The 12,166-nt window shown below is 34.2% G+C and overlaps 3 protein-coding genes across 3 annotated transcripts in view; 1 reads left to right on the forward strand and 2 right to left on the reverse strand.

Annotated features, from left to right (window-relative positions):
* The window catches only part of CBG13780, a gene marked incomplete at both ends in the record, with an annotated part of 7,534 nt that extends 6,052 nt beyond the window's left edge, over nucleotides 1-1,482 (reverse strand). The window contains 3 exons of the mRNA XM_045244821.1: nucleotides 488-555; nucleotides 1,023-1,206; nucleotides 1,474-1,482. Of these exons, the coding sequence (XP_045095253.1) occupies nucleotides 488-555; nucleotides 1,023-1,206; nucleotides 1,474-1,482 (261 nt within the window). The remainder of the gene's footprint in view (nucleotides 1-487; nucleotides 556-1,022; nucleotides 1,207-1,473) is intronic.
* A 1,581-nt stretch (nucleotides 1,483-3,063) lies between these two features.
* Nucleotides 3,064-5,057, forward strand: Cbr-dpy-4 (the record flags this gene model as incomplete). The annotated part of the gene is made up of 3 exons (XM_002632486.1): nucleotides 3,064-3,144; nucleotides 4,161-4,897; nucleotides 5,006-5,057. 3 exons carry the CDS (start codon nucleotides 3,064-3,066, stop codon nucleotides 5,055-5,057), a joined length of 870 nt encoding a protein of 289 aa, XP_002632532.1.
* A 127-nt stretch (nucleotides 5,058-5,184) lies between these two features.
* On the reverse strand, nucleotides 5,185-6,788 carry CBG26234 (the record flags this gene model as incomplete). Its single annotated transcript, XM_045244822.1, has 3 exons — nucleotides 5,185-5,225; nucleotides 5,258-5,273; nucleotides 6,696-6,788. 3 exons carry the CDS (start codon nucleotides 6,786-6,788, stop codon nucleotides 5,185-5,187), a joined length of 150 nt encoding a protein of 49 aa, XP_045099430.1.
* Between the last annotated feature and the right edge of the window lie 5,378 nt (nucleotides 6,789-12,166).

Consider the following 12,166-nt stretch of genomic DNA (forward strand, 5'->3'; position numbering starts at 1 on the left):
CAATAATTTGCTAAAAGAAATTATTAAAACATCGAACAATTTGAGAAATTTTCGGTTTTCGAAAATTGCTTCAAAGTCGATCTCCTCTTTCATTTTTTGTCGGAACTAGTTGCTTTTGTACTTAAAATGTGTGTTTTAGCCTGTTTGACAATTTCTATGGACGAAAAATTGAAAAAATTGTCGAAAAATGAGAAAATTTCGCTAAAAACCGGATTTTCAGTGCAAAATTTTTCAAAAAAAAAATTTTCGCTACGCGCAACCGCGCTCCGCTGAGAAAAAGGCTTACAGTTCATTTTGGGAGCTGGGGAGACCGTGCTATTATTAACAACGAGAGTTTTCGATTAACTAAAAGAGACAAAAACTATTCTTATTTTTGATTGTTTTGAAACGGTTACTTGACATCATATAGCTTTTTTTTTGTAACCAATTGCAATGAAAAATATTTAGCTAAATTGAAACTTTAGAATTGTCAAAGAATTCAACATACCAATAAAACAGCGAACATTTCTCCCGTCACCGATTCGATCATTATTGGCTCACCCCATAGCCAGATTCCTGAAAAAGTAGAAGTTTGACCTCAATTATCTCAAGTCCTATGAAAGATATGAAAATTTGAGAATTAGAAAAATTTTAATAATATTTTGATAAGCATTTCATACGGGGACAGATTTTTTCGAATAGCGACTAAGATAATTAAATTTAAATTTCCATATATAGTTGGTTCATATCATGCCATAGAAACAGAAGAAATTTTTTGTGTTTCGATTTTTGAATTTTACAGTTTCAGTGGGTTTAAATATATGTGAATCATCTGTTTATGATTAATATGTGAATCATCTGTTTATGATTAATTGAAATATATTGTCTATACATTGTCTACAGATTTTTTGTTTTTAGGACACAAACTTGGAATGATCATAATTTTAGAAAAATCGAAATTTCACTGTTTCCGGTTGTGACTGTTTTCAGGTTCTCCATCAATTATAGTTCCCGCAATCCGTGATAACCCAAAACACACATACCTACAGTATCCCTCTTGACACCAGCTCTCCAATGAAATCCATGAAGTTGACAATCGTCGGTCAACCATTCCAATGAACTATCACTCTGTTGAGATTTGTGCAAATTGTACAAATATTCGAGAAAAAAGTTTAGCAGAAAACTTTTTCCCTTTCGAAATGCACCCGCTACACTGATTACCACTACCTGAAATAAGGAATAATTTTTTATTTTGAAGTAAACGATTTCATTAAAAAATTGGAAATTCTGAAAACAGTGAAACTGAAAATTTTTTGTGTAGTTCAATATAACGTCACCTCCAATTTGAGCTCAATTATCTCAGTTTCTATAAAAGATATCAAAAAGTGGTCAACTGATAAAATGCTTATCATAATATTGCCAACATTTTATCAGTTTGCAAATTCTTGATATCCTTTATAGGTACCGAGATAATAGAGCTCAAAGAGAAGGCACTTTTGGCATATATTTGGGTCTATTGGCGAAGTATTACTATAAATAAGTTTTGTGCGAATTTCTAAAACGAGTGAAGCAGGAATCTGTTTTGATAGACGGTAAATGCACTAATGGAAGTTTACCTATACTTTTGCCCCATTATCTCGATTTCTGTGAGAGATACCAAAATGTAGTCAAATAATAAAATGTTGGGCATCAAATTCTCTACATTTTATCTGTTGGCAATTTTTAAAAGTCTCCTTTAGGAATTTAGATAATTTAGCTCAAAGGGAAGGAACTTATGGTATGTATTCCCAATTTTCATATTTTTGTTTTCTGGGAGAAAAGGCAACAATACAGTAATTTATTTTAGTGGGAATTTCTGAAAACAGTGAAGCATAATAATTTGTGATGGAAGATGAAAACTCAGATAGCATGCTCATTTTGCCCAGTTACCTCAATTTCTATAAAAGATATCAAAAATGTGTTAACTGTTAAAATGTTCATCTTGTTATCACCAATTTTTTATCAGTTGACATATTTTTGATATTTTTTATAGGGACCGAGATAATTAAACTCAAAAACTGGAGTTTCTATTTCTGATATTTTCAATCCCCTTTAATGAATGTTAGAATTTTCGAAAGTTCGCCAGATGTAGATCGATCACTTTTCCGAGAGAGACAGTTTTGATGGATTGATGGCTACCGGAGAGATAAGAATCGGATAGGTGAAGAGCGAAGTTTTGAAGGTGTTCTGTTCCAAATATTGAAAAACTTTGAAGCAAGTTTTGACCATTTCAAGTTTGTGGCCTAAAATCTCAAAATGGGGGATTCTAGGCCACAAAACTTTAATAGGTCATCTTGCTTCAAAATCAATAGTATTACATGAAAAAACCACAGATTGGTAGCTAATTTTTAGCTCTATCGGCATGTGTAAATTGTTGTTCGACAGCCTGTTGTGTAGTTCAATTGGTAGCGGCGAGGAACCTATAGTATTTAGTCCAAAAGTTCAAATCGTTGATATACAAACTAGTATTTTTTGAAATTCGTATTCTCTTAAGTCACATAACTGAAACACATAAAAATATTTTTTCTGCTTCATGAACCCGTTTTTCAGAACTTCAAGCAAGTTGTTTCTAATCGGTCCAGTAAAAATGCAACTTTTTAATATACAATCAAATTTTTATTCAAAAAAAGTTTAGAAAATGTTTTGTTTTTTTTCGAAATTTTTTCTATCATTATTACCAATTTTCCCCTAGAACACTAATCACCTAAATATTTATCCATTTATGTATTACCCCCTTCTTTTTCTACAAAATTGATGATGACTTGGCGCCGCGGAGAAAAGAGAAGAAGAGATAAGAAATCGGATGAGAGGGGGCAACACCCATTCCATCCCTCCCTCCGAAAATACCTGTTCTCTTCTTGTTTCTTCACTTCTGAACTTTCTAAGCGTTTCTTTCACAAAACGAAATAGTGCTTATCAGATGGAGTGTTCTCCACTGGGACTGGCTAAGCGCCCGGCTCGGCACCCCGATCCGCGGCCCGTATAAAAGACACGGAATGCGTCGGAATCATCGGTCTGTTCACAGCTTCATCCAAAAGCTCAACAATGGACATTGATTCGAAGATCAAGGCGTACCGATTCGTCGGATATGCCGCCGTCTGCTTCTCCGCAATGGCTGTTTTGTCGGTGAGTTTCGACTAGTTAATTGGCTTAATTAGAATAATTAGCGGTTTAAAAATCTGTAATTTTTGAAATGTTGCTTAATTAAAGGATCGCTTCTGTTGTATAACTTAATAGTGTTAGCTTCAATAGCTTTATGAATTATAGCCTTCAATAACAGTAAGTCAACTTTAACCAAATTTATCTTGGTTTCTGTGAGAGATATCAAAAAGTTGCTAACTAACAAAATGTTACTGATATATTAATAAAAATTTTATTAGTTGATTACTCTTTGATATCTTCCATAGGAAATGTGATAAGCCGGCTTAAAGTTGACATTAAAATGCATCAGTGTTTCCGACCACTACTCTGAATAGCTTAAAATAATTTTAACAGTTAAAACAGGCTACTGAAATAGTAAAAAAAGTTTTTTTAAAAATATTTTTTTCCATAGTCTTTTAGAATCTAGAAGAATAGTTTAATTTCGAATTAATCTTTTATTTGCTCCATGGCTAGGTCATTGCGTATCAGAATTGGAAAATTAGCCAGAAAATGTTTTAGACTTTTCGAAACAGCAAATTTTTGGAATTTTTGAATTTTTTTTGCAAAATTTGAAAAAAAACCGTTGGATTGAATATTTGATATCATCTGAAATTTGATTTCTGAAGATTTTGAAACCGATTTCCTTTTTTTGAAAGTTTAAATTTTTTGGGAAAATTTCAAAAATTCACCTTTCGAGGCATTTCAACCACTGTTTTGACAATTAGTAATTTTCAAATTTAATGAAAATTGATGATAATTTAAAACAGGAGTTCTTTAAATTTCAGAACGTTTAGTTTTCCGATCATTTTCTGAAAATTTCCCTGCTTCAAAATGGCTAGAACTAGAGAACTTGAAAGCAATTAGCGATTGACGAATCTCATCTAAAATCTTGGTGTTATTTGAACTATTTCAATATTTCAAGTTTAGGTTAAAGTTTGAATATTTTAATGATTTTTCAATACTTGAGTATTTTCTATAAAATTAAATATCCCATTTTCCAGGTCTGCATCACTTTGCCAATGGTGTACAACTACGTTCAACACGTGCGTACCCAGATGCACCAAGAACTTTTCGCCTGCAAAGGATCTGCCAAGGACGTCTGGAACTCGGTCTACTCGATCCGCGAGCTTCCATTGAGCGCCAACCGTACCGCCCGTTCCACCTACAACGAGCAGTGCGCCGGATGCTGCCTTCCAGGACCACAAGGACCAACCGGAACCCCAGGAAAGCCTGGAAAGCCAGGAAAGCCAGGAGCACCAGGACAACCAGGAACTCCAGGACGTCCACCACAGCAGCCTTGCGAGCCAACCACTCCACCACCATGCCAACCATGCCCACAAGGACCACCCGGACCACCAGGACCACCAGGAATCCCAGGAGACAACGGACCATCCGGTGAGCAAGGACCAAAGGGACCAGACGCCGCTCCAGGAGAGCCAGGACCAAAGGGACCACCAGGACCACCAGGACCACCAGGACAAGCCGGAGCACCAGGAGAGCCAGGAGCACCAGCCAAGTCCGAGCCAGCCGTTCCAGGACCACCAGGACCACCAGGACAGCCAGGACAACAGGGACCACCAGGACCACCAGGATCCAACGGAATCGATGGAGCTCCAGGAGCCCCAGGAGCCAAGGGAGAGCCAGGAACTCCAGGAGAGCCAGGAAAGGACGGAGAGCCAGGAAAGCCAGGAACTCCAGGACAAGACGGAACTCCAGGAGAGAAGGGAATCTGTCCAAAGTGAGTTTGGGCATCCTTAGTCTAGTTGGGAACTTCCCGGAGGCTTTTGAGCACCTTATCTACCTAATTACCTTTAATTACCCCTAACTAACTCTTCTCAATTTCCAGGTACTGCGCTTTGGACGGAGGAATCTTCTTCGAGGACGGAACCCGCCGTTAAGCACCCCTCGCGGACCCCCAACATTATTTATTTTCGAAAAAAATTTTGCTCATGTATTTTTTGCCCAAAAATTGTATGCAAAATGTTTCTTCGAACAAAGTATATTTCATCAAATTTTACCTTCTTATTAGCACATGCTGAATGGCCGAGCACAGAATTTAGAGCACTCTCGTTGAGACGAAATTTGCCCGGATTTGTGCTGGATGGAGCGATGATCTGAAAAAATTGGTTACAGTAGTTTGACAGTAAGCTAGAACAGTAACTAATTCATTATCAAAGCTTGTTAGGACAGGTTTATGACAGTTTAGTGATACAGTAGTCATAGGTAGTTGTACAGTAGGCTGGAGAATTCAAAAGTAATCTACAGTAAGCTACAATAGAATACAGTAATGATTATATAGTTTAAAGTTATCCAGCCAAAACCTGATCAAAAGGAATTATAAAAAAAATCAAGGCCAGATTAATGATAGTTAAGTGATACAGTAATCTTCAGTAGTCTTACAGTAAGCAGAGAGAATCTCAAAATTCACGTCTGTAATCCCACAGTAGACAAGGAGAAGTTTAACCTAGCTTACAGTAAGCTTAGGGTTACCTTATGGCAAGCTAAAATATAATACAGTAATCATACAGTAAGCTTCAGTAAGCTTAATTGATTCTACAGTAATCTTCAGAAAACCTATGATAAGCTTTATCAAACTTCGATTGAGCAACAGTAATCCTACAGTAAACTACAGCAATCCGAGAGGTAGTTACGCAAATCCTACAGTAAGCTACACACTGTAGGATTCTACACAAAAGAGTCTACACAAAAGGAGCATTATCAAAAATTGGGACAAGTTCATGATAGTTTAGTGACACAGTAGTTCACAGTAATCATTAAGTGAGCTACTAGGATGTTACAGCTGACTACAGTTGTCCAACAGTAAGCTACCGTAAGACTAAAGGTTTTTATAAAATTCCTACAGTAAGATTTAATAATCCTACAGTAAAACTCAATATCCCTACAGTAAGCAGAGAGGGGATTCAGCAAGGGGATACAGCAATCCTACAGTAGGCTAGAGAAGTTCCAAGTAGCTTACAGTGAATTCAAGTTGTCCTACAGTTAGCTACATTTATCATATAGTTGGATACAGTAAGATTCAGTGAATTCTTGCAGTAGGAAGTCCATTAAAATATTATCACAATGAAGGTTTCTGATAATTTAGTGATACAGTAGTTCACAGTAACCTCACAGTGAGCAGAAGTAATTCTACAGTAAACTAGCGAATTATGATATAGTCTACTGTAAGCTTAAGTTATACCGCATTAAGCTACAGTAATCGTAGAGCCAGCTACAAAGATGTTACAGTTGACAACAGTGATAAAAAGGTAATTATTAATTTCCTACAGTAAGATTCAGTAATAGTACGGTAAGCATAAAATATATTAAAATGAGTTTCAGCCCAACACATGGATCATTATCAAAGTTAAAGACTTATTTACGATAGTTTAGTGATACAGCAATTTACAGTAATCATATAGTGAGCTGAAAGGATCTTTAGTAATCCTACAGTAGACTGGAAAAACTGTTCTGTGATCATACAGTTCGGAACAACAGCCACACAGGGGGTTCTACAGTAATCCTACATAAAAACCAACCTGAACTGGTCTAACTTTATGACGATGCTCGTGTTGGTCCCGAGTTGTGAACGCAGTTTGGAATGGAGCGGTCAGATCGAAATCGAATGACATTTTTGATATGGAAAACTGCTGATCTGGAAAATTTTGAAAAATGAGTAAAAAGGAGAGAGAGAGAGAGAGAGAGAGAGAGAGAGAGAGAGAGAGAGGGAGAGAGAGAGAGAGAGAGAGAGAGAGAGAGGGGGGGAGAGAGAGAGAGAGAGAGAGAGAGAGAGAGAGAGAGAGAAAGAGAGAGAGAGAGGGAGAGAGAGAGACGCACTATTTTTATCAGAATTGAAACATCCATTAACTAGAGTATGAGGTCAATGTGATTTTAAAGGCACCTTTTTGAAACTGTAGCTTTTGTAAATATTTTTGGCCAATAAATTTCCAGATGTTGGATTTTTCTGAAGTTTCTTTCAATTTAAATTGATTTAACTAATCTTAAATTTGGAATTTTCGGCACATAGCTTATTAACGGCCTAAATCATCAGAATGGAGACTGGTGAAAAAGTTGTCAATTACAAAATTTAAGCTCTATTTTTTTTTAGTATACTTTGAAATTTTCAGACCAATTGAAAAATTCTGGACCGTTTTTGTAGAATTTCAAAATTTACTGTTTTCCCCTATAAGGATGATTTTTTACTAGTTTTTGCATTAAAAAACTACTATAAAATGCTAAAAGATTATTCTATCCGGTTAAAAGAAATAAAAAATGACGATGAGTGATAAGAATTAGAAGCCATATGTTAAAGAAATTTCTTTAACATATAGAGCACTAGATGGGAGAAAAAACATAACAGGAAATCGAAGGAAGAGGAAATCAAAAATCTTGGAGACAAAAAAACCACACCCACATATATGGAAAAAATTGGAAAAAAACGGCTGAAAAAGGCTGAAAATAGGTCAAGAAAATTGAAGAAATTTTCTAAAAATTAGGACATCCGGACAAACAGACAACCGATCAACGTACAAAACGGAACAACAAATTGAGGTACTCTTAACAGATATCGAGGATGAGAAACAGAAAAAAGTATCTAAATTTAAAATTTAGAAAAAAAAATAATTTCAGAAAATTTAGATCTGTCTGTTTGTCGGTTTGTATGGATGTCTTCGCTTTATTTTGGGAATTCTCATTTTTTTGTGTTGGATATTGTCGGTTTTTTGATTTTGTAAAGAAAAATATATTATGAAATAGAAAATTCTTTTTCGAATTTTAACTTTTTTCGTGCATTTTTGAGATACGGTTTTTGACAAAAAAGATCTCGAAATTAGGCTTAAAATAGTCTATTGAGGAGCTAAAATTTCAGAAGTTTTAAAATTGATTAACAAAAGTTACAAATGGCGCTTAGAAATTTTTTTGAGTTTCAGAGAGTTTAGAAGTGGTAAGACCAATTTTAGCGAATGATGTCATTAAAGATAACGTTTTCAAAATTTTCGAGAATTCTCTAATTTTTAAAATCAAATTCTCTAATTTTTATCACTATTCGGAGCATTTTTGATTATAAAAAACAAACGAGTATATATTGTCAAAATCTAACATTCTTCAGAAAATATAGACATTTTGAAACAGAAAATTTTTTCACTTTTTGGAATTTCAAAAAACGTTCCAAAAATGAAAAAAGACAAAACCAGAACTTTCTTGTAATGGAGCAAATGCGAATGTTTGCTCAAAAAATCTATTGGGGCGTCTTATTCCCAAAAATTGAATGTCTAACAAGGGCAAATATATGAGTCAAACAGACGAATTGCTCCAAAAATTGGCGAGCAAAGGGGGGCTCTTTTATAACATACTTACATGGAAAAGAGGAACTCAGAAAAGGGGAAGGAAGAGAGGGAGTAAATGGCCAAATCAAGTACTAAAATGCACGGGGACGAATAAAAGTGGACCCCAAAGAAGTAGAAGAGGAAACGGGGATGAACTCTCTTAGTTCGTCTTTAAGTGAGTTTTGTTTTGTCTTCTTCTTCTTCTTCTGCTTCATCCCTCTAAGAACAATTTCGTTAAAACCGGGACGGGATGAGTGGCCACCTCATTATCCCTCCCACACCCTCCTTTTTCCCATTTTTCACACTTTTCAAGGGAAGGAAGACCACTTGAAAAAACAAAGGAAAACCAACTAACTTGGATGAGCTAGAGGATTTGAGTAATGAGAATCCTCCCCAAGAAAAGTGGGAGATTTATGTTTTGAAATTGATTGGTTATGGCAATACTAGCCTAGTAAAGGGTTTAAAGAGTTAGAGCCATCAGAACCTTAACGGGACATTTTAAGAGCTATCTATCTCAAACAACCTCATACAATAATTCAGCGACCGTAAAAGAATAAATGCTCAATAAATGCTCCAATAGAACGCACCCTATTTGAGCACAATTATCTCGATTCCCATTGAAGATATCAAAAATTAGTAAACTGATGAAATTTTAGTGATAATATGATAAACATTTGACCAGTATACAGATTTGTGATATCTTTTATAGGAACCGAGATAATTGAGCTCAAAGGATAGACGGTACCTAAGAGTTCCCAAAATTAATGACATATCACAGCTAAAGAACTTCAAATTTTTAGAAATTTAATTAAAGCAGAACAAAATTTCAATAGGAATTCAAAAGTTCAAACTACTTATCAAACGTTTAGAACAGAAAGAAAATTATGGTAAGATTGAAACTGTAAATTCAGGAATTTTAAAAAGAAAACTTTAAAACAGAATTCTTAAAAAATCCTCTCGTTTTTATCTCTTTTGTCTATATTATACCAATAGAATTCATCAAAATTAATAACAAGGAAAAATTGATGTTTTTCGAAGTCTGTACATTTCCCAGGAGATGATTCTATATCAAAAAGATGTCTGCTATGTGGTTAAAACAATTCGTGCACATCGATTTTAAAAATTACAGTTTCCAATTATTGAAAAAGATTAACAATTCGCATGAAAGAAGTTAATAAGATGTTTTTTGTTATTTTTAGTTTCTGGTTATCTGAAATTTTTTAAGATCAAAATTTTCCAGCATTCTCAGGTACATATAGGTGTCAAATGAACTATAAAGTGAATATTCTGTTTCAGTGACTTTCCGAATTTACGCTGAAATTGAAGGAACTACTTCCAAATCCAGAAATTTAGACTTTTGAAATCGGTTTAATTTATTGGACTTTTGTATAATAAGAGAAATGAAAGAAAGGTGTTTGCATGCAAGAAATTCATGTTTGCTGTAAGTAATAATTGTTGATTCCATAAAATTCGAGTCATGGTAGTTTTTTTATATGTATATCCTGCCAATGTATTACTTTGTCAGATTACCACATAAACTTGAAACCTTAATGAAACTGGAATTATAATATACCGTAAACACTCTAATAGAACGCCACATGGACCGTCCACTTTGAGCCGATATATCTCACTCCTTTTGAAAGATGTCAAAAAGTTGCCAACTGATAAAATGTTGGTCATGATATTAGCAACATTTTATTAGGTAACCACTTTTTGATATCTTTCATAGAAAATGAGATACATGGGCTCAAATTTGACGATTTGGGTAGCGTTCTATTAGAGTGTTTACAGTAAGCTTCATTGAATATTGACTTAAAGGAGGAGAAAAGGAAAGATTTTGGGGATTTTAACGGAAAATTTTAGTTATTAGTTCTGGTACTCTATGTTTTGGTTCATGATAAAGTTTTGAGATTCAAGAAGTAGGAAAAATTTTATTGAAAGTTGACAAGAATTAATTGAAACTCAAGGTTGTAAGAAATATTAAATATTACAATTTCGAACTGGCTTTCTTCAATATTTTGAAACGGTAACATAATAGTTTCTTTATAAACTCGAATTGCCTTGTTGTGGTCTAATTTCTATTGCTATCAAATCATCTCCAGGGAAATCATTACTAATAACATTAAAGAAATAAAAGAATAGATCAACTGAAATGAGCAAAAAACAAGAAACTGTAGCACTTTGGAACATTTTGGGGACTTTCCCAACCATGGCTCTGGCACCTTCTGAAAACCCCCGTTTAATATTTAAACCCCCGTTAATTCCCAAAACCCCTTCAAATATTCAAAACCCCCGTTAATTTTTTAAACCCCCGTTAAATTATAAAGAGCCGATATTTCTAGTCAAATTCTATTATTATTAAGCAATTTTGAAAAAAAATATTATATAAGTTTTTATTTTTGTCATTCAATTTCAAAGTATTTTCAGAAAAAATCAAAATTTCTCTATTTCATATTTTTCAGATTTTTAGAAATCAATTTTTAAATCAATAGGCTGAGAAAAGGTATGAATTTTTGTCTAGAAAATTTTTTTCTCAATTTTTACAATTTTTGGGTCAATATTGATTTGTATTATTTCGAAGTTGTTTTGAATGCTTCCGGTGAATTTTGTGCAAATTTGAAATAAATTTTTAGTAATTTTTGATGTCGACTTTTATAACAAAAAACATAAAAATTTTCCTGGTTCATCGTTTTCTCAAAAAAACCTTATTTAAAAAATATAATAAATGTTTCAATTTCTATGATTTTTGGGTCAGAAGTTCCATTTATTTTGAGAGAAAAAATTTTAAAATTTCCTGTTTCATCTTTTTCAGAATTTCAGTAATCAAGTCTCAAATCAATGAACCTAGTGTAAAGTTTCCAGAAATTTCTAGAAAAAAAAATTCCAAGAGAAATTTGTGAAATAAGAGACCCAGAAGAGGAATAAAAATTTCACAAAGGACCACTCATCCGGATATTAATTGAAATTCGACTCCCATTCTTCTAAGACCCAAGGGCTCCGCCCATTTCTAGTGTTGACTACTAAATCTTGGGGGCCGCCGTTTAATTTAGGGAGACCCGCATTTCCCCCCATCTTTTTGAGAAATCGTTCAATTATTCAAGAAGCGCCTTTTGTCGTCTTTGCGTGTCTTTGGTATTTTGCCATCATCAAAGTTAGAAAGAGAGAGAGAGAGAGAGAGAGAGAGAGATTCTGATGAAAAAAAAATTAAGTGGAAAAAGAAAAAAAGGAAAAACAAAAGGGATTTGGACCAGAGGGGAAAAGAAGTGGAAAGGAATGTGGACTAGAAAAAGAAGAAAAAGGAAGACGAAATTGAACGATAATGAAGAGAAAAGAGGGTGGGGGGGGGGGGTCCTTCAATTCCTTTTAGAGAGAGGTATTCGAAGACATGGCGTTTTCCTACACAATTCATTCATTCATCATCATAGATGGGATATTTTATATATAATTGAAAATTGCTATAGATGGTGGTCATCAGGGTGAATTTTCAATTAACAGATCATCATCAAATTTGAAAATGTCAAAAATTCTGTATTTTTGAGCCAAATTTTGAGCTCTCAATATAATTTTTTCCATTTTTTTCGTATTTCGGATTGTTTGTCTGTCTGATCAAAAAAGATCGAAAAACTCGAAAAAAAATTTTTGGTCGAAAAAAATCACATAAGGGTCCCCCTTATGTGTTTTTTGAA

Source organism: Caenorhabditis briggsae (assembly GCF_000004555.2).
Source record: "Caenorhabditis briggsae complete genome, chrIV, whole genome shotgun sequence".
NCBI classification, from domain to species: Eukaryota; Metazoa; Nematoda; class Chromadorea; order Rhabditida; family Rhabditidae; genus Caenorhabditis; species Caenorhabditis briggsae.